Raw genomic sequence first — 21,658 nt, forward strand, 5'->3', positions numbered from 1 at the left:
AAAAAAAAAAGGCCAACTAAAACCCCCAATTAAACAAAAACTAAATACACAATAAGAAATCCAGGTGAGGCAGACAAAAAAAATCCAAGTGAAAAAATGATAGTTATTGGTCACCCTAGGGGCTACAAATGATATTAACAACAGCCTCACAGGCAAAATCAATGAGCTGCAACACCAAATTGTGTTGGAACAAAAAGGAAAAAAACACCTACTTTGTTGGAAGAGCATTTTAACCTTCAAATTGAATCAACAAACACAAGCTTGTGGCCAACTTGAAAGAGAATTTGCATCAATGAAGGGCATCCTTGTGCATGCTGAATCTACTGAACCGGAGTGTAAAATGTCACAGTACTAGCACCGTCACTGGAGGGATGCATGTGAGCATTCAAAAGTTCAATCTTTGTCAGTCACAATTCAAGAGGGGGAAGAGAGAAACCACCAGTTTATACCCTCTGTCCATAAGAATTTTCTAATACTTGGACTCCGGGTCCGTAAATCAAACGACAGCGGCCGGTAAATGCTCCAACGAGTTGAGAAACCACTTCCTTGAAGAATATGGAAGCTACCTGTTGTTCAAAAACAACCATTAACATGAGTTCATAACCCTCCTCAACAACGTGAGTGGCTATCATGCATGAAAGGCAAAAGAACATGCTGCACCAACCATGCACAAAAGTCTCAACACCACAGAATTGTCTTATTGTTGTTAAAATAGGACTTTTTGTCCATCATGTGAAAAGTTGAATTGTTCAATGCAGCAATTATAAATTAAAGATTAACAATACTAAGTCAGAGATGATGCTTCAATTTGAAGGACAAAAGAAAAATACAAGAGGAACTTGTAATGGAACAATACCTGACGATAAAGTGGTGACCGGAACTTGAAGTCCACCAAGAAATAAACATCACAAGTTCCCGGAACACGTCCAGGTTTAAATTCCCAGATATTTATCAAATGATCGAAAATACTACTGTCTGACACAGTTGTCTGAGTGAAAAAAATAAAAGGATAGGATAAGTGCAATAACTCAAGGAAGCACAGAAAGAAAGAAAGAAAAAAGAAGCAATACAGAATACCAAATATCATATACAGAAGTTGCTAATCAAGATAATAAAGCTATATAGAGAAAAAAATATTAAAATTCAGTATAAATCCTGATATGAAACTTAGTGTGTCTGACTTAGTGTGTCTGACAAAACAAAGAATGCCATGGTTGGCCAAAATTTTCTTTTCCCCACTTCTCTGAATAGATATACCTATAGAATTTTGCTAATTTCTAAAAGCATCTTACATTATAGTAAGGAAGTAAATAAGTAGAAAACACCTTATCTATTAGGCCGCATGCTGGCCAAATAAACAAAAGTCATAAGAAGTTATTTATTCCTTTTTATGTTGCTTCAGACTTAGGGGCAGCAATTCCTGCAGATACCCACTAAACTAGCTGGTTTTCCTATGTTTCTAGTTGCCAATAATTTCACACTGGAATCTGGAATAGTCTCCAGTCAAGTGACAATGTAAAATATTTCAGGAATGCTGAATAGACAATCAAGTAGAGTCGACCTATTAGAAAACTGTTCTGAAAATGCTCTTAGCATGAAATATTAACTTGATAATATGCTTCTTTAATCAACCTCCTCCCCCCCCCCCCCCCCAAAAAAAAAAAAAAAAAAAAAAAAAAAAAAAAAAAAAAAGGAGGAAAAGCTTAGCAACATGTTCCTTGTGTAGACACGTTGTTGCTCTTTCTTACATGACCTCTTGATTGAGATTTATTTTATCTTTATTCACAGGGATGTAGATAGAGAATGAACAGATGCATCAGACTTAAAAAATGGTTAAAATGGCAATTGATGGATTATGAAAAGTTATTATTTTAGCCTAGCAAGGCATAATGGACTGGTGGTCAACTAACAGCCGTTACTCTTATAACAACACTGACTGTTCCAGCCAGGGATTTCTCACCCAAACTTAACCTCATAAAAAACATACCCAGAAAGTGCAATTCATTGTCTTAGGTTAGATGGTCATGTTAGCACTTGGGAAGTTGAACCATTACCAATCAAACCAAACTGACAACCCCACAACAAGAGCTTGATTTAGAAACCACAGAAGGGGTGGAACATGAATATTGGTTGGAGGATTCGGGAAAGTTAGCGCTGTTAACTGATAATTGAAAGGTACATCTAGCAAAAAAAGTACATAAATAAATTTTAGTGAAGGAAAAGATAAAAGAGAGAGGAAGATAAATCAATAAGTAGCTCTTTAAATGGTTCTAAAAACAGAAACAGAAACGGAATCAGATTCTAAACCAAGAACACAAATAAATTCAAATTCATTGACAATTCTGAAAACACAACTGAAATCAGATTCGGAAATCCTCGGATCAATCTCAAACTAAGGTTCTGACTGTTGATTTTTAAAACAAAACATAATAATGATTCACCGACCTGCGATCTGAAGTTTAAGAACCTAAAACAACTGCCAACATAATAATACAAATTGAAAATAAAACTTGGACGGAAACTTGCACAGGAATCGAATAGGTAGGATCTGACTTCCATTGGGGGACGGGGGAAGATAAGGAGAGGAGGGATAAGACATTGGAACAGGAGCAAAGAGAAGAAAAGTAGTGCCTCAAAGCATAGAACCATTCTGAAACTCAAACCATATCCATTCCATTCACCCAAAAATACTCTGACATACTTTATCATAGACCATAACCAAACTAGTTTCCTGATTGGCCTAATTGCAATCAGGTCAGTGCTTATCATATTGTATCAGCTGACTTCTATATATAAATTTTAACAACAACAAATAAATTGTTTCAACACAGTATAGGCTGATACAGTCTGATATGGACAGATACATGCAAAAATACATTTGATATGCCTCCTCAAAAACTATAAAGCAGCAAACATGTGTGAGAGATAGAAACCAAAAGACCTAGAAACTTATTTTCATCATTGATATAAGTTAGTGGTAAGCATCAAATATGCTGAAAAAAAAAATTAAAAAGAAAAGAAAAGAAAAACAACCCTGATCTTCAACATTTTGATGAGGCATGGAGATCTAAAAGTGCTCAAGCCACATCAAAACAGATTTGGGCAACAAAAATAAGTAATAATTTGCAAGTTTTCTTTCTGCCCTTTTTTTTTTTTTTTGGGTGTCGGGAGGGGGGGGGGGGAGGTATGCATCACTAGATCAAGTAAAAATTACACATCCTTACATAAAGCTGATGTCTATTTATATAATGCATATTAAGGTATCTTGTGCCTCAAAACTATTATATATATATATATATAGTTTTCAGAAGCACATCCATGAATTTATTGATCATTTCTATGTGCATCTTTAATGCATCTTTTTTCTATCTGTATGATACTGTGTTAAATTCACTGTCTCATACAGTACTCAAACGATGCTCCGATCCTTGCTTGTAACTCTTGAGGACAACTAACCTTATCCTCCCCTAAGAACCATATCCTAGATAAAAAACAAACTTCCTACAGAACCGTGTGGCCTTCCCAATAGGTAAATTAGCTAATTAAAGAAAACATACTCAAACTGACCCGATTATCATTAAATGCTTTCTCAAAACTTAGAATATTTGAAATACAATTCATCTCGTAAACATAATCCTATGTGCCCCCTACGATGATATCAAAAACCAAACTAAAAGTGAAGCTTCAATACGTTCATACACTAATGAGAAGCATTTAGACCATAGACATTCTCCAGAAGCATCACATGGTTGACTTAGACAACAAAATTTCTTACCAATCCCAAAGGGGAGCCCAAAACAAGATATGCAAGTCACTAACACATACGGTCTCAACTGTAATACACTGTTGCCAACATTTTATACATATTCCAAAACTTTTACTATTATCTTCAAAATCATTCCAAATAAAAACCTGACTCAAACCACAACTCACAAAAAAGGGAGGACCGTGGGGCCGGGGAAGGGACTTTCTAGGCAGCCTTACCCCCGCCCCGCGGGGGGTTCGAACCCGCGACCTCCAGCGCACAATGGAGAGACTCCACCATTGCGCCAGGCCCGCCCTTCAAACCACAATCTTCACAGTACCACTTTTACCAAATACCAGTGGAAGACAGTTTTTCATTTCAAGCTGACTGTTTTGAAAGTCAAATTTTTTAATCCTGTAGATAATAATCAAGACACAATTCTAACCAAAATTCACCAACAGTTTTAAGAAAATGTAACTACCTTTACGGACTTTGGTTTGACCAGCTCCACATGAGACACATAACTCTCAACCAAAAATTTAAAACCAATCTCCAGCTCAGCATCAAAGGATCCATCATTATGATGCCTGATTATCTGAGATCTCTGACACCATGGAACAAAATCTTGATACAAGTCAACAGCTGCAACCACTGCAAACAACTGTTCTGGAGAGTATCTGAATATCAAAAATGCCATCAGCTTGTCTATCAGCAAGAAAACTAGGCACTTTGTAAGACAAATAATGAATAATGATGTGATAGCACCTTGTACATTTAAGTGTAGCAGTTAAAAAGTATTTTTCTTAGTGAAGGATTCACCAACTAAGAAGGGTAAGCATTTTACTTCTACAGCCTTGCAGGAACACTATGTTACACAAATGCATGTCAGAGGTGTCAGAGGTGTCAGAGACTCAGAATCAACAATCCTGGAGAAATAAGATTAGTGGGGTTGAGAGATCCATAAATGTTTTTTTTTCCTTTAATTATATTATTTATTATTTCACAATATAAATTTATTTCTATATTTTTATCTGAGGCTCAAATTATATCTAAATATTTAGAAGATCAACCTTGGAAACAACAGCTTTAATATAGTGGAACTAAGACAGAGTTTATGACATATAATTTTAGTCATACTATAATAGACACTGACATGGTGAGAATTGAAGAAAGAGAGATACTGCAAAGTGACCATGTTGTATTTCTAGGGTCGATCAAAATAACAAAGGTAACATGGAGATTAAAGTGGTAGAGAGGTTCCTATAGTGTGCTCTATGACCAATGTATTCCTTCAAAGCCTAAAAGATTGCTCTATAGGACATACACCAGCTATGATGCGTGGCAAAATGAAGGGGAGTTTAAGAACCATGTTGAGAGGTCTTGTTAAGCAGATATGAGTTAAGAAACATTTTGGATACGTGAAAAACTAGGAAAGATAAAGTAATGAATGATTGTATTAGAGCTTATTTGAGAGCCGCTACAATGAATGACAAGCTCTGAGAGAGTTGCTTATAGTGATATTGCCATTTTCACCAGAGGCTTAGGGATGCCCCAATAATGAGGAGTGAAATGATCCCAATTGAAGGATCTAAGAAAGCTAGGGGCAGGGCAAGAATGACCACGGGAGAAATTGTGAAGAAAGAAATGCATAATCTAGATCTTGCACAAAGTATGACTTCAGATAGAGCCTATCTGAAGGGAGGTATCCACATAGCAGAGCCCATTCAGCCGAGATTCTCCTGAATTGCTGGGATGCGCATCGCGCCTCTTTATTTTTTTGAACTTTTTATCTTCCATCTTCTATCAACTTTTTCTCTCATTTTCTACCTCGAGTTTGTCATTTTCCCCCCTTTTTTTCCTGTATATCTCATTCCCCCATTTAATATTCGTGTATATTGCATGACATATGTAGGGAACCAGAAATATCCTTGAAGATGGAATAGATGGAATCCTGCTCTCATCTGAAGAAAGAGGAGTTCCCTGCTATCCCACCCATTCAAAGAAAATAAAGACAGAGGAACATTCCCCACTTCCCACCCAATTTTTTCTTTCCCCTCCAACTCCTCCTCCTTGTTTCTTCTGTTCACACACCATATGTGCCTTCTCTTCAGGACACCTCCTCCTCCTGTTGCCCAGTGACCCTCTCATAGTATTCAAGCCATCAACTAGGCATCCATGCACCTTGAATGCCTTGGCTGCCTAGGCAGGTATCTTGGATGCCATGCTGGTGTCTTCTTGCATCTGGATCCCCTTCCATTTGCCTTGGGTCACCTAGACTCGATGACTATTATGGGCACTATCCTCCACTGCCTCTTCCTCCTCCTCTGTTGCATCCCACCTCGTCATTTTCTTCTTCTTTCCTGTTCCCTTTCATTTCTTTTCCCTAGATGAAACTCAACAGAGAATGAATCCTCCTGAATTTGGTAATGTGACCACCAAATCTCAGTCCCCATATACAGATGTTTAGCAAGGGAGTTTTAGAAAGAAAAAAGGTACAATTTCAGAGGGCAGGTAAAGAATAGGGACACAGGCCTCACAAAATTATCTATGCAACCAGAAATTGGTACAACTGATTAACTCTGCAATAGCTAGCAAACTAAAGAAGCTCAAATATTATACAGAACTCTTAAACAATGAAAAGCAAAAAGTGAAAAAGAAATGAAGTACTACAAGAAGCATTGGTAGCACTAGAAGTGCAAAGGAATTGGGGTGAATAATGAAAAATCATTAGTAGGAAAAAAAGAACCAACAAGGCAGAAAATTCAAGAAATAGCAGAACAAGTCATAGACAATAACCAAGAGTGAAAAGATTCAATTCCATTCTGACATTGCTTTTGAACCGCTCTTATTAGAACTCATAGCATTCAGTGCTTAGTATTTACCATTTAGACAGAACTACATTCCATGGCCATGAATACAATAGACTTTTCCAATACTCAGTGCATTTCCCCAGTCCTCTCCTCATCAGTAACCATAAAACTCATGACTTAAAAATCTTCTGTAAAATGACCTCGTATTGAAAAACCTCCCAAAGTTCAACACATAATTTACTAGATGGCTGAAGGTATTGCTATTCATGTAAGTTGACAAGCTCAAAAATGATGCTTGTTCTTTGGATATCCATAACAGAACAAAGCATCCCAAGTTCATTACTGTTAATCTGCAGTCAGAACTTAGGATAGATAACTGGTACCAGGGACGGTAAATAAAATACCCAAAACAAAATGACTCAAATGAAGCATCAAAAGCTAATAAACAAAGGAAATTAATGACAGATAAAGAAAAGGAATGACATCAAATGTATCCTGTTGAAAATCATTCTTCTTAAGGAAACTAGCATGTCAAGAAGGAAAAAAGAGGGAAGGCAACAAAAAACCAAGTACGAAAGCTCAAGGTGGCCTACCCAATAACACGCCTTTCCTCGTAGTTCCTCGCGAGCACGCTATTCTCCTCCCCATCACTATAACCAAGGAAGCACCTCCTCTGGACAATATGCGGCATACCCCAAATCGAAGAGACCATATCTTTATCAGTTCTAACCATTGTTCTAACCGTTGCAGCTTCATTACCCACCATACTTCTTAAACATCGCACCTGTACAAACTTGTCAAATTGCCTACCACTATTGAAAGAGTTCATCAACGTGCCCACAGAGTTTCTACGAGATAGTAGCCTCCCTACGGCCTTCGCAGCATACATGAATGGCGGCATTGTAAAATCGTAAAATTGTATAGCAGCAATTATAAAACCTGTTGACGGAATTCAATCAATGAAAGATGATGAGAACTGGCGACCAAGCGAATTGCTTAATTAAGAAAACTTCCTGCACCAGTTATAAAACCCTCTCAAAATTGCGGGCGATAGGAGAGAAGGTTATTGTTGGCCTTTCTCGCTTTCGTGGAGGCAAAAGGGATGGACAATCGGAGAGCTTTGAAATCAATCCATTAAAAAGCAAGCAAACCCCACAACCATGGACTATCAGAAAAGGATTATACCATTCAGTCAAAACGAAGACCGCCTTGTTATTTTTAGGTTCTTGATTGTACCACTGCGGTTTCTTTTGGAATTTTAGTCCACAAAGCGGAGCGGCAGCGTGGGCGTTAGAGAGGCCCCGCAGATCAAACAAGAACAGTTCAAAACACGTAAACGCGTTTAAAGCGCAGCTGAAATCGTTCTTTTTTAATATTCTAGGGTTTTAAGCACGTTTTGTCATACGCCTAAAATATATTAAGATATGAGACTAGTTAGATATATGCTCATATTTGATACAATTGATATGATATATATGATACATTTTTTTTTTTGGTAATCAATATATAATACATACAATAACAATAATAACAATAAATTTTGTTCCAATTTGAATTGGGTCGGCTATATGAATTCTTATCTTCCAAAATATGGATAAACATATGCTTATTAAATTATACTAAAATATATTAACTAATATAATATAATATTCGAGGTTACATGGATTCTTGACCTCCAAAATGTTATATATATCTGTCTTGGGCATTTTAAAGGACTGTGCAACGACCATGAATGCAAAGGTCGAAACAACTTCTAGACATGACAATGGCCAACGCGAAAAAAGATAAACATGGCATGAGTGGATTGATGGCTTGATGCTATCTCAAACGTTAATCTTAATATCTCCAGCTTAAAGCACAATCAAATAGAACTGAGTAGCAGTAGAGGGAAAGTCGATCCCAAGAACCATGGTGTTCACCTTTGGATCCTGAATTCATGAGATGCATGACTATCCAATTTCAAGCCTAAGATTAGATGGCAAAGAAAGCAGCAGCCCCAGCAGCGTCAAAAAAGATAAGCCAGGCTCAGGTTGCTGCAGAGAGTGCTAAGTGAGTTAAACCGCAAATACCAAAATGTGCACCTGGAAGGCTGTAACATGACTTCAGTCTTGGAACGGAACAGATGTGGCTGAGACCCAACTAGGCCAAGCCTCTCATACAGATTCAGAATTTACCTTGACTCTTGGCTCTTGGCGCCATATAGACCTAAAATGGTGTCCTGCGCCCATAGCAAAATGCTGCTAGATTCCTTCTCTAGAACCTCAATACATGATGTGAGTAGCAAGTCATCACTAGCAATGTATTTTTCCGGAGTAAATTTTCTACCAATAGTATCAAAGGTACAAAATAAAGCAATAACAAAAAATTTAGTAGTTTTTAAGATCCAACAAAATGCAAATTGGCAAATTAATTTATGTTTTTAACTAATATATTAGAGTAATTTCCGACACAAGGTTACAACTTACAAAGGTAGCGAGCAGGAAAAAATATCCAACATCTCTATGATGAAATAAAAGACAAAAAGAGAAGCATGATGCTTTCAATTATCCAATGTACCACAAGGAGGTGGTATGGTCCCTTCCTCTTCACTACCCAATGATATCATCCTTCTATGACCAACCAAAAACATAGTCAAGGACATAAACCAGTGCCAAGGAGAAGGGGTAAAGCACATATGCAATCGAGGATGTCCATAGAGGGAAGGTAGTGCGAAGACTGGCAAAGATACCCATCACCAGACAAACAATAACAATAACAAGCACCTCAGAGGAGAAGTCCCATGTCAAGTGCCTCACATAAACAATGGCTAAGAAGACAGACAGGCAAAGGATATTGTTCATGGTCACTGCACCATATATCTGCAGCACAAAAACAAAAAGAAAGAAAAGAGCAATGAGTATAAAAGTGGGGCGTGTCCCACAACCAGTGTAGGCAAAACTAATTGCACGCTCAATTTCTCTTCCCAAAATTTGATAATTGCAACCACTGTATACAATAACAAAAAATTTCAAGGCCTACTTTTTTCAGTTCATCATGACTATTGATATTCCTGTCAGAGGCTGGTCACCAAGGCTATTTGAACCTGTAATATTACATATTACACCTTCCTGTGAGGAGTGTCTAAGGCAAGGGGTAAATGAATCAGTTGATCATTACCAACTCCACCAGAAGAGTTGGATAGCTAGAAAAAGTTCTGTTAGAATACTGTTGGAGGTTGGTATTCCTAGTTCTCTGAACCCGTAATATTATAAAGTAAACCTTCCTGCGAGGAGTTGTTTAAGCCTAAGGTGAAGGTAAATGAAACAGTTAATTCGCTACCAACTACACCAGAAGAATGGGATAATCAGAAAAAGGTCAGTTAGAAATGGAATACCCCAAAGAAGCACATGAATAGATATGGATGCTACCAAGGGAAAATCCCACTGAGAAACAAATGCAAATTGAATTGTTAAGCAGATGAAGCACCATGAAGTTCATTAGAACGACCAACTCATTCTGAGAATATTGATCGTTTTGATAGTTTTAGAGACCTGCTAGTAAGATTCCTGGAACACAGGCATATTTCTCTGGCTAAAAGTAATCAGTGTAAATTTTACATATACCCAGCTGAGGTGTGGTTCAATGAACTCCTTCGAAATTGTAAAGCAAACTTGACTTAGCTACAAGGTTTTTAAGTATCCCAATGCATCCGCTAGCACTAACCGATACATACCATAACTTTAAGGTACTTATACAAAATCTAAAAACAAAAGAAGTATTGAACATATTGGGTCAATAGTGACAGATATGGATGATACCTTTCAAGGCATATCTAACAAACTACAGAACAAGGTGTTTGCCTGATTAAAACAATTACTAAGAGCTCCTCTAAGCATTCTAATCAATGTTTAGCGAACTCAATTTGATTACTACTACAGTCAAAAGGGACTCAAATACTGTTGACTTCATCATCATTTAAGAATTATACAGCCTGCAATCAAGGGATGGAACCAGGTTTGCACAAAAACAGTTGTGTAAATTTAGCTAGACTAGTTTTCTTTTTTCTTCTTTTTTTTGGTTGGGGGTGGGGGAGCCTTAATGGATGCATCAATCTGATATTTCTTTTTTCACAATGAGCATGCATCTAAACTCTAAAACTTCCTAAAACTGAAGATGACAACCTTTTTAGTATTAGGACATGTTAAAAATCTCATCCTTTGCATTTGCTTCTCATATCGCCTTTTGTGCTCATTTATATATTGCTCATTTATAATGTTTTATGCTTTAAAATTGTATTTTTAAAGTATGCTTTAATATCCAGCACTATGGGAGGGTGCATGCCTATACATGGACAGCATAAAATAAAAGAGAAAATGCCAATGCATGACAAGTCTAAGATTAAGTTTAGGTCTGAAACTTGGCACCAGGCCAATACACACCATTTCTCTAGTTACCCAACTAAATTGCCACATCATCTTTCCATGTGGCACAAAATAACACTAGCTGTGCTGTCCATAGATTCCTCAAAGTTGAGACAAGCAAACAAATTTTCCCCTAACAAGGAAAAAAAAATTAATTTTACCCACAAAAAAGAGGAAAAATTTTAATAGTTGGTGCAGAGTCCCAATGGACCTAGTTTAGTTGCAGGGGTCAGGTGCAAGACTACTCAGGCATCCAAGTGCCCGCCTAGGTGATGTTGGTGTTGGCAACTACTTGACACAATCACGTTGGACACACTCAAGGACTGCTGAGACAGCAGCAAAAACTGCAGCAATGAGCAAAACCTATACTCAATATATTTCCAAATTCCAAGAGTATAAATGAACAGAGAAAAACAAACCTCAGAAAAGGTTAAAGAAGCAGTTCTCTGCTTCTTCCGGCTAGCGAAAATAAGTGCTGACACTGCCTCACTCGAGTTTGTAGCCAACGGAAGGGCTATGAAAGAGATGAAGAACGAAGGAATACTTGTAGCGCTGGAGAAGTTGTCAACAGCATCAACAAGAGGGTCTGCGAATGCAGCAGCAATAATAGTTCCCAGAAGCAACATTAATACAGCTTTGATAGAAGTCCATCTGGCATTCTCAACGCCCTCAACAGCCTCATCACTATTATCTCCCAGCAGATAATGTTCTTTCTTAGTTTGCTGCACATGCAATATGCATTTGGAATGCTTCGTAAAGCTACACCAAGGTTGTAACTAGCAGCAGGGACATCATAGAGAAACTTACCAGATGAAAATCATTTATAAACTTCATTGTGTGAGGACCCGCATCCCCTGTTGAAACCACATCACCCTTGGCTACATTAATCCATTTTGAGATTCCATCCACGAACTCATCCTCATCAACATGACGATCAAGAGATGTATCAAAATCACTCAATAATTTTTCAACAGCATCATCCTTGTCCAAGTCTATCTCATCAAACTGGATACCTATGAGCAATGCTCTTAGCTCAGAAGCGGATAAACATTGATCTGAATCCAGATCGATTGTCTTGAATAACCTGTAATCATATTAAAAGACTGATTAATTAAAACGTAGAATCAAACATGAAAAGTCATACTGAGTGTAACATTGACTAACTTCCGTATAACATCTGTGTTAGGTTGACCATCATCTGTTAGGAGCCTTCCTAGTGCACGCATTTTCAAGTGTTTCAATATCCCTGATATTACATGTTTATGCTTTGCATATGCAAGCCTTCTCCTCTGAATCCAAGGCTGAAAAATCTGCAAACATTTTTTTTTTTTGGGGGGGGGGGGGGGTATGTCAAAGCTTTTATATGATGACCGAACATTCTCGATCAGAAAAAGAAACCAATTAGCTTTTCCATTATTCAATGACCAGAAACAAGCAACTCAACAACAAAAAGGTATAGAGAAAACCCAAAATTGGTAAATGAAAGAGTTTTCCAACTAGTTTGCCAGTTGAAACCAATACCAGTCCTACCCCTGGAAAGTTAGACACAAGAAATAATGAATTGAGGAACGATGAGGTGTTTTTTTCTTTTCTTTCTTTCCCCCCACCCCCCTCTATAACAAGTCAAAAATACTATGACCGGATTCTAAATCTTGGCAACTCGGATAAACAAACTTGTAACCTATTAAAAAGTAAGGATGCACCAGTATGTCAAGCAAAGCATTGTACGGCTTCAGTTTATAGGCTCATTATTACAATTTACAAGGACAGAATAACATATTACAAATTGTCAGGACCTCTACAACCATATTATAGAACCTTTTCCTCAATATGTAAAGTTTACTTAACCACATTTGCATCCAATGTTTAAGGGATGCAAGACACATGATAATTTGATATTCACAGCCAATTAATTGGAACCTCATTTAGCTTGTTGGGTATATATTTCAATACAAATACAATTTTAAACCAGAACATATGAGATCTTAAAAGAATATCATCAAATTGAATTCTGGTTATATTTAGATGCAATCTGAATAACATATTGTGTAACCCTAGTTGCTGCAGAAACCAGAGTACGGTAAATTGTGTTTAGATCAGCAACAGAAGAAGAAATTTTATGAGAAGAAAAGGTAAGAGAGAAAATCAGATAGAAGTGATCAAAGTACCTCCAAGAAACCCCAAGAAACAAGAAACCAAACACCCTCCCCAAAACCACAGTTGCCTGATCTGATGTATTCCATTGCCTTTATGAGATTTCTACTACTATTTTAACTTGGAAATCATCAGATAGCACTTTTAACTTTATTCATGTGTCAACTCCTCCCTTTGTAGTCACCGTGCTTCTCAGGAGCATGTTATCTTCTTCATTACCGATAAAAACAGTAAAGATGATACTATGTTTATTAGCAGCAACCATACACAAAATAAAGCATAACTCTTAAGATTGGTTGCGACACACACATCACTCATCAAGAAACAAAGAATTCCAAGCAACTCCGTTTCTCTGCATCATCATTTTTCTGAAGCACCTTTGCGTTTTTTTTTAATTTCTGTGTGTTTTGGTATTTTGGTTTTCCAAAACATATTATGTGGATGTACACAGGATAATGTGTTAAAAGATATCAATCAACAGATCAAAACAAATACCTGATAGAGGCAATAACTGATTAATAATGCAAGTGAGACAATAAGCGCAATCAGGACTGCCAAATGTCTTCCAGAATTTGAATGGAGGATTTGTGGTAGTTGGACGATGATGAACGGAATAACAGAGACAGACATGATCATTGCAGCATAACATGTCCAGATATCCGTGGTAACACCAGATCCTGCAATAGAAAGAATTTGTCATGATGTATTTTCTTACAGCCTCAAATTGATATTTTTTTTAATGTCCTAAAATTAGGTTCTTTGAAATTTAGAGTATAGTTCAGACTGTTCACAATTGAGAAAATGAAGTGCACCTTTCCTAAGTGTTTCTAATTGGCAAGGATTGAATGTAGGAAACTTCTAGTTATGCAACAGGTAAATACAGTACTATGCTTACTCCATTACCCACTTTATGACACTAGAAACATGTAAAAGGACAAATATAAAAGGATACCTGTTAAGCTGAATCCTTTGGTATCTTTTAAATCTCTTGCTATTGAATCCTCAATGTCACACTTGCCACGAATTAGACAAGATCCCCATAATAACGTCAGAAGCATGACAGTTGACCCAGCTAGCAAGCCCATTCCAACCAAAACCTGACTTTGAGCAGTTTCTTTACTCCCAGAAAGGCCAGATACTGCAGAGACATGGTAAAATTCAGTAAGCAAATTCTACTCAATTAGGATAAAAGAACTCAACGACCATTAGTCCACAAGATTTACTTTTTTTCAGAGCGAACAGATAAACAACTAAAACAGGATAAAGATGCTCATCACCAAATGGAAACAAATAAACCATACTAACTGGTTATGAAAGTATGTGTTAAACCTTGGCATTATCCACAGCATAATAAGAAGGTCAAAGTTTATATCGATCCCTAACACGGTACTCTGAAAAAGCCAGCATGCATAAGAGATATATGTTTCCCCAATATAAAGTGCAGATCGGTGAAATGAGCAAGGTTAGATATGTGGTTCCCTGATATACAGTGCAAATCAGTGAAATGAGCAAGGTTGAATCAGTCACGGATGCCTGTTTGCTTTTAAAAGTTAATCCACTACTTCCATAAAAACCAGGAGATGACAGAAGTAGAATACATATAGACACTAACAAATGAACCAAACTTGGACATGCCAACTTATTCAGTACAGATGTGAGCCAGAAAACAGTGAATCACATCTTAATGGGACAGGGACATTAACAATATCTCCTAGACAAGAGAAAGGACTTCGATCATGGCAACACGCCAGGGAAATCCAGTTCTACCATGTGGCTGTTATATTAATAATCACAACAACAATGGCAAAACAGATCAGAATCTTATCAGATTTAATTCAAGGTTAAAGCTAACAAAATCCAATAACAAACTACTCTTATGAACTGAATATTAATCAAATTGAACATCCGAGTGCATAACTTTAACTTGAATTGGCAGCTCCATAAACTAGTTCAGGAAATGAAAGCTTTAGTATTAATTCATATCATAATTCAGAATTCAGTTAATATAGCCACACCATTTTTATTTCCCACCTAGATGCCACAATAAATGAATCCTCATACATTTTGACGTGATAGAAAAAAAGTAATAGAAAGGAACGTTTCTGGTCAAGTATTCAACCAAGGACAAGTTTGATCTTAAAGGACAAATTAGAACAGTTCAAATGGTGATACATTAGATAACTGGAGAACAGTCTCGGTTTTTATTTTGGATGAATGACTGGAGAAAAGTTAGGACAGTTCAAAAGGGAATATATATATGACAAGCCGGTCGTGAAAGCAATTTTCCACTGGTATACATGAGGAAGAGGACAATATGGACATTAGCACACACTCTGAAATTCAATTCAAGTCTGAGGAGGCAGGGGATTTACTTCCATCAAAAGCAGATTCCCGGAAAGAAGAAGGAAGATCAATTGGCTCAATAGGAACAAATCAACTGCCTGAAATTTTTTGTTTAATTTTTAAACAGCTGTATTGCATAGGATTTTCAAAAATCTCGGACATCATTGGTACAGACACATAAGAACTGCGGAATGTAAAGAGCAAGCCCCATCTGAAGATAGAGAACCAAAGCAACCCAAAGAAGCATCAATTCTTTGCTTCAAACGAAAATGAGGAAGTAAAAAAAGCATTGTTCTTGAGACTGATGGAGAGATTCGAAGCAAAAACGGAACAAAATTTTTATTTTTATTTTTTCCTGTTAATAATTTATTATAAATCTTACCAAGTATAAGCATGGCATCAGGAAGGGCGCCGAGAACGGGGAGGAAGAGACCACCGACAATACCAGGGCCAAGGATCTCCAGCAGAAGCTCACTTCCATTGGAAAGGAGCGTGGCAGCTTGAAACATCAAGAATCCATACACGATAATAAGGAAAAGGTTCCCAACGACGGTGGAGGTGCAGGGCAAGAAGCCGTAAGTCTGTTCGCAGGTATCTTCCGATGACAAGATCCTCTTGAGTGAAAGAATGGATGGCTGCCGAACATAATCATCAATCCCATCGGAAATCCGATCGGAAACAGGAACTGTCTCCTGAATAATGAATCTACTCCTAACAAAACTAGCAGTTGCAAGTACGACAATAACAAGAAACAGAACAGAAAGCACGGATTTCTTCGCCATGGTTCGTTCTTCTACTTCTGATTTTCTTTCTCGCTGAACTGCACTGGAAGTCTGGAAGACTGGAACTACCTAGCTTGAAGTTTTCGCATCCTCATCCATTTCTTCTTATAGAGAAGTCGAAGCATTTGAAGTAAAATATAGCAGTTATATAAGGAAGGAAGGAAACCAAAACAGATCCCTATTGGATCCAAAAAAGGCGCCCCATACCTGTCCTGACGACAGTCGAAATCGGCCAACACGGTGCGTCTGTAATATGTTGTTATGTTTACCAAAAAAAATAAAAATAATGTGTTGTTTTGTTAATTAATAAATGTAGGCAGATTTTCCGCGTAAATTATTAAACCACTATAACTGAAACCCTTTCGGGAATGCCACGTTTAGGACCGTCGGATGATATCTCAACTGTAACATGTCGTGTCGGCTGTGGGACCTAATAGTTGATGAGTTGATAGTCTAGAAGGGCCCACATATTCATACTAAGGTTCTATAATATTCAGAAGATAGGGATAAACGATATTTCGTACGTGTAAATCTTACTCTTTGGCTGGTGGAGAATAATGACTTTTTTTAATACGATGATTCTTTGGAAAATGGAAAGTCAAGTGGGTAATTGTCGAGAGTTGACGGATCCGAATCTTTTATGAATTTGTATTCATTAATGGTGACCAGTGACCGACACCAAGACAGACAAACTAGGGGTTTAAGTCCTAATAGTAATACCGTGTGCGATTCGTGTAGAACTAAAATCCAAATCCTGATCCAAACAAATCCCCGGCCCACCGAATCCGGTTCATGTCATTGGCACTCACAATAATCTGCTTTGAACAAGACTATAGAGTTTTGGGCTTTGATTTTTTTTTTTTTTTTTTTTTTTTTTTTTAGTTTCATCCGGTCACTTTGCACGCCCTCGATTACAGCATTGACACAATAAACTATTACTGGAATGAGATTTGAACCCCTAACTTTGTGGTTGTCAACTGCAAACTCAAATCAATAGATTTCTTCATACCGGTAAACTTTTTTTTCGTCCTAGATTCACAGGCTAGCTTTAGCATCCGAGCTCTTGCCAAGTTACATGGGTTGATAATCTAATTGACTTGAAAATTTTCTTCTTTATGTGGATAGAGTTGTAAAGTTTTATTTTTAGTATGGAGAATATTTTTTATAAAGCAAATTATATATATTTTCTCTAGGTTTATATACTTTTAAATTTACATCTTTTGGAATGAGGTTTGAACTAAAAAACCAATGTGCCTAAATTTCTAATATCATTAGCTTTTTGATTGCCAATTTGCTACTCATTGAAACTAAAAACTAATAGATATAAGCCGTTCTTGTAATCACCCCTGTGTTATCTTTTCTTTTTCTATAAGTAGCAAGTCCTTTTTATAGATGCGGTTCTCTTCCTCTGTTCCTCACCATCTTTTCATCCGAAACATTGTGATGGTTGTTGTCTACTACATCAACAACACTACCGAATCAATTGGTTTTATTGCTATACGATGATCACATCCACTGCCATTATTGCTTAACAGAACACCCTTCAACTGTATGAGTGGCAACTTGATCAATCGGGGGGGCCCTAAGGGTTGGGGCCTTGCCCCCAAAATTTTCTTCTTTATCTTCTGGATAGAGTTGTCTCAATGTTTATGTTAATTTCTTTATGTACTCGGAGAATTCTTTTTTCTTACTTGTCTAAATTTGCTAATATTATATATATTTTCTCTAGGTTTATATACTTTTAAATTTACATCTTTTGGAATTTATTTTATTAAAAAAAACCAATGTGCCTAAATTTCTAATATCATTAGTTTTTAATAAAAAATACATACTTGTATTTATTGAGTCTTCATTGAATTTAAAAAATAAATACATATAAGCTCATTATTGTTAAACCCCAACCTTCATCTCACTTCTCTCCTGTTTTTACAATTTATTATTTCTTTTATTTTTCTTTTTCTATAAGTAGCAAGTCCTTTTTATAGACACGGTTCTCTTCCTCTGTTCCTCACCATCTTTTCATCCGAAACATTGTGATGGTTGTTGTCTACTACATCAACAACACTACCTAATCAATTGGTTTTATTGCTATACTATGATCACATCCACTGCCATTCCAATTGCTTAACAAAACACACTTCAACCGTATAGAGATAAGAAGAAGGCAACACTGATGCTAGTGACAAATTCTCTTACAAAAGGAGCTACTATTGTAGTGGAAAATGAGGAAAGCAGGATAATTGAACCTGCATGGGCTGAAGTGAAAAATGACTAAGCATCTATTTGTTGTTTTATTGTTACTAGTATTATTATTTTATTTTTTTATAGAGGAATAAGAATTAGTTATTTCATTAAAAAAATAGGAAGAACAAAGAACTGATGCCCTTGAATGAAGGAGGATAAAGGAGGGTTCTTTGAAAATTTAAGAAATAAAGTACGATGCTAGAGTAATCACTTAATTTCATTATTCTAATAGTAAAGATATAATTGATAGATAATTTAAAACATAAAGAGTGTAAATCCAACAGAAAAAAATTTCTAAATAATGTATACATAATAGTTTACAAAATTTAGGATGTGTATATGTAATTTACTTTTTTTATTACATAAGTCATATTATTTCACTAAATTATTTATTTAAAATCTAAAATTGTCAAAACCAAATGGAAGAATTTACCTCTAGTAGGTGTAGGTCCCAACAATGTTAAGTCCACTAATAAGAATCCACCCCACTAACCCTAGTTCAACTGTTTTACCTCAAAAAGAAAAAGCCCTAGTAAAAGAGAAGAAAAGAAAGGAAATAACATTAATAACTTTAATCTATTAAAGGGATAAATATAAAAGATATTTTAGCTACTTTTAAATATTTTATCAATAATGAAACTTTTGAGAAAAAAATAAAAAATAAAAAATAATTTACTTTTCGGTTTCTTTTTATAAAAGTAGCCACCTAATGTTTTATTAACAAAAGCCAAAGTAGCAAAAATAGTGTTTCTCAATCTTTTCTAATTACATTTTTACCTTCTACTAATAAAAAAAACCCTACATTTTTACCGTTATATTCCCTCCTCTTTTGATATTTTTACCCTCAACTTCCACCTTCAAGGAATATGATCAACCTTTTTCTTCCCTCCTCTTTTGATCATCTTCCACCTTCAAGAAATATGATCAGTATGATGATGCAATTCACTCTTTATGCAGTGATTAAAAGTAATTCTTGTACCTAAGCATTTATTGTTTCTTTTGACCACATCGGCTGGCACCTTTCAGGTACTCTCTGTCACTATTTCATGGTTTTGAGACAATTAGAAGTGTTGCAATTTGATTTCATCATTTATGTTTCAGCCACTGTTACAGTTGGGAAATTCAAAAAGCTATACTTCCTGAGAGAACCCACAATTTGTAGCTTATATGCAATGTTGATTTTTCCTCTAGGTCCATCCATCTTTTGGAAATGCTTGGACCAGTAGCTATGCTTTACTAATCAGATGGCTGCCACATTTGGCTTGATTACCATATTTCCAAAACTAGCTTAATATTCTAAACTTGACCATTTTTAAGATGAATCAACTCAGAATTTTTTTTTTCCTTAGAGCAGAAACTGAACTTGATTAGCATCTCATCTGTGCAATGTGGAATCCCACCTAGGACTGCACACATTTCACAAGAAAGGACTTCTAGATCTCTCAGAAATTGGCAAGGCAACTTGTCAACTTCTTGCTAGTGGATATCAGCACCTTCTCTTTAGTTAGGGAATGCTGCAGAACTCAAGTGATGTGGCCCTAGATTGAAAGGGATCGACTAGGGGCTACAGTTATGGTATCTCTAAACAGAACCAGCTTGAATTAGGGTCTTTATGGAAAGTGTAGCCCAAAATCAGTTTGGATCCATTAGGGTTCACTCTTAAATGGGTATTAATTTTTTTTGGATTTTGATTTTGCACAGTGATGATGAAGGTTTCAAGATTGCTTGTGGAATAGGATGGTTAAGATGTCTGTCAGTTGGGAGTGAGGATGTCTAGGAGTTAATGGGGATGAGATAGGGCTTTGAGCTGGGCATCTCAATTAGGGTTTTTGGGATGATTGAACAAGATTAATGGGGTCTGTAATGTGTATGGAGTGGGGTAAGAGAGTTTCAAGTTTGAAACAATGCCAATGGGTTGAAATAGGGTTCTTGAACTAATTAAGGTTTTGGAATGTCAACAACAAGATCACTCATAGTAGCTTCTTGATAATGGGATGGGTTGTGAATATTTCCAAGGATGTGTATAGGTTTAGGTTTGGGTTTAAGTTTGGATGGATTTTAGTGTAGTATGTGGGCTGTGGGTATGTTCTTGGGATGGGTGGGTCTTCTTAAAAACGAAATAAAAAGGGAAAAGAAAGGGTTAGGGATGACTTGATGAGTGGACATGTTGGTTCACTTCAATCTGTTGATATGATCTTCAGTGCAGCAGCTTGTTGGATGAGAAAACTGACTCCACAGTCATGCTAACTCTAGTCTTCCCACTGTGGGGTATGTAAAGGGGCTGTAAGTAGCCAAATTACAAGCCCAAGTCTAATTGGAACAAAAAAAAAAAAAAACCAAACAAAAAAGCATAACACTAACCTTAAGTTTACCCATTATGTTAAAGTTCTTTCAAACTCTATAACATAAAAATGCAGTCATTGAGGTGATCCCTCTGTGGGTACATTTGCTATCAATTCCTGGTGAGCACTTTCACTCCATCGCAATTACTTATGCTGCAGAGCATGTTTGTTAGACGGTTATTAAAATTATGTGTTGGATTGAATGGGAATTACCACCCATTTTAGCTACAGTTCACTACCAAAGGAACTCAATGCATAAGCAACAAAAATTCAAAATGACTAAGGCATGGTTTTTTAATTAATGCTCAGTATGAAGCCTGCAGCTTTATGAGGTTTGTGGAGAGACTTCTTGTTGAACTTCTGATTGTTTCATTGATGAATGTTTGTCTCCCACCATTAATGCCTGGGATGTGCCTATTCAAACTGCGATTGAGTTAGTTATTGCTGTTGCTTTGGACAATGAGGGTGGTAAAAAGCCTTATGATTGTGTTTTGCATAAGAATGACAATGGGAAGGTGTTGAGGTATCTTTGGGTCTGTGTATCAATACAGAAAGTTGATGAGGCAGTAGTGCTTTGCCCTCTAATGTTACCTATGCACCTTTGCTGTCTCTAGTTGGGGCTTAACTGCAAGATTTTTCTATCAAATCCATTATGATCCAACATCCATTTTAACTCCACATGGGGCTGGACTGAACTCGGGTCAACAGACTTGCTGAATGATTGTCCTGATTGATCAGTGCGTCGATGATGATGCTCGGTGAGCAGTGGAGTATGACCCCTTGGAGAATGCACTGACTGCCTGCAGAAAGCCTAACAGAGTCTTCATGGGGAAAGAAC

General features: G+C 36.7%; 2 protein-coding genes across 2 annotated transcripts; both read right to left on the reverse strand.

Moving 5' to 3' along the window:
• LOC149025560 (Polyketide cyclase / dehydrase and lipid transport protein) lies at nt 1–7,849 on the reverse strand. The gene is made up of 4 exons (XM_089145767.1): nt 7,149–7,849; nt 4,227–4,422; nt 857–988; nt 1–566 (listed from the first exon to the last, which is right to left on the reverse strand). The coding sequence occupies exons 1-4, from the start codon at nt 7,454–7,456 to the stop codon at nt 444–446; spliced, it is 759 nt and encodes a 252-aa protein (XP_089001893.1). The 5' UTR covers nt 7,457–7,849; the 3' UTR covers nt 1–443.
• Nucleotides 7,850–8,660: 811 nt separating this feature from the next.
• On the reverse strand, nt 8,661–16,459 carry LOC149025561 (sodium/calcium exchanger NCL-like). Its single transcript, XM_089145768.1, has 7 exons — nt 15,835–16,459; nt 14,062–14,247; nt 13,605–13,786; nt 12,120–12,265; nt 11,763–12,039; nt 11,375–11,677; nt 8,661–9,413 (listed from the first exon to the last, which is right to left on the reverse strand). Exons 1-7 carry the CDS (start codon nt 16,232–16,234, stop codon nt 9,165–9,167), a joined length of 1,743 nt encoding a protein of 580 aa, XP_089001894.1. The 5' UTR covers nt 16,235–16,459; the 3' UTR covers nt 8,661–9,164.
• Between the last annotated feature and the right edge of the window lie 5,199 nt (nt 16,460–21,658).

Source organism: Hakea prostrata, chromosome 2 (assembly GCF_041222555.1).
Source record: "Hakea prostrata isolate BN-2017 chromosome 2, UWA_Hpros_2, whole genome shotgun sequence".
Classification (NCBI taxonomy): Eukaryota; Viridiplantae; Streptophyta; class Magnoliopsida; order Proteales; family Proteaceae; genus Hakea; species Hakea prostrata.

Excerpts from the sequence above, each read along its gene's own strand:
- LOC149025561 (XM_089145768.1), bottom strand. The coding sequence starts at position 16,234 with ATGGCGAAGAAATCCGTGCTTTCTGTTCTGTTTCTTGTTATTGTCGTA. Across the intron at positions 14,248-15,834 it reads TGATGCCATGCTTATACTTG|TATCTGGCCTTTCTGGGAGT; the intron begins GTAAGATTTATA and ends ATGTCTCTGCAG. Across the intron at positions 11,678-11,762 it reads TTATAAATGATTTTCATCTG|CAAACTAAGAAAGAACATTA; the intron begins GTAAGTTTCTCT and ends TTGCATGTGCAG.
- LOC149025560 (XM_089145767.1), bottom strand. The coding sequence starts at position 7,456 with ATGCCGCCATTCATGTATGCTGCGAAGGCCGTAGGGAGGCTACTATCT. Across the intron at positions 989-4,226 it reads TCAAACCAAAGTCCGTAAAG|ACAACTGTGTCAGACAGTAG; the intron begins GTAGTTACATTT and ends TTTTTCACTCAG. Across the intron at positions 567-856 it reads GGTCACCACTTTATCGTCAG|GTAGCTTCCATATTCTTCAA; the intron begins GTATTGTTCCAT and ends TTTGAACAACAG.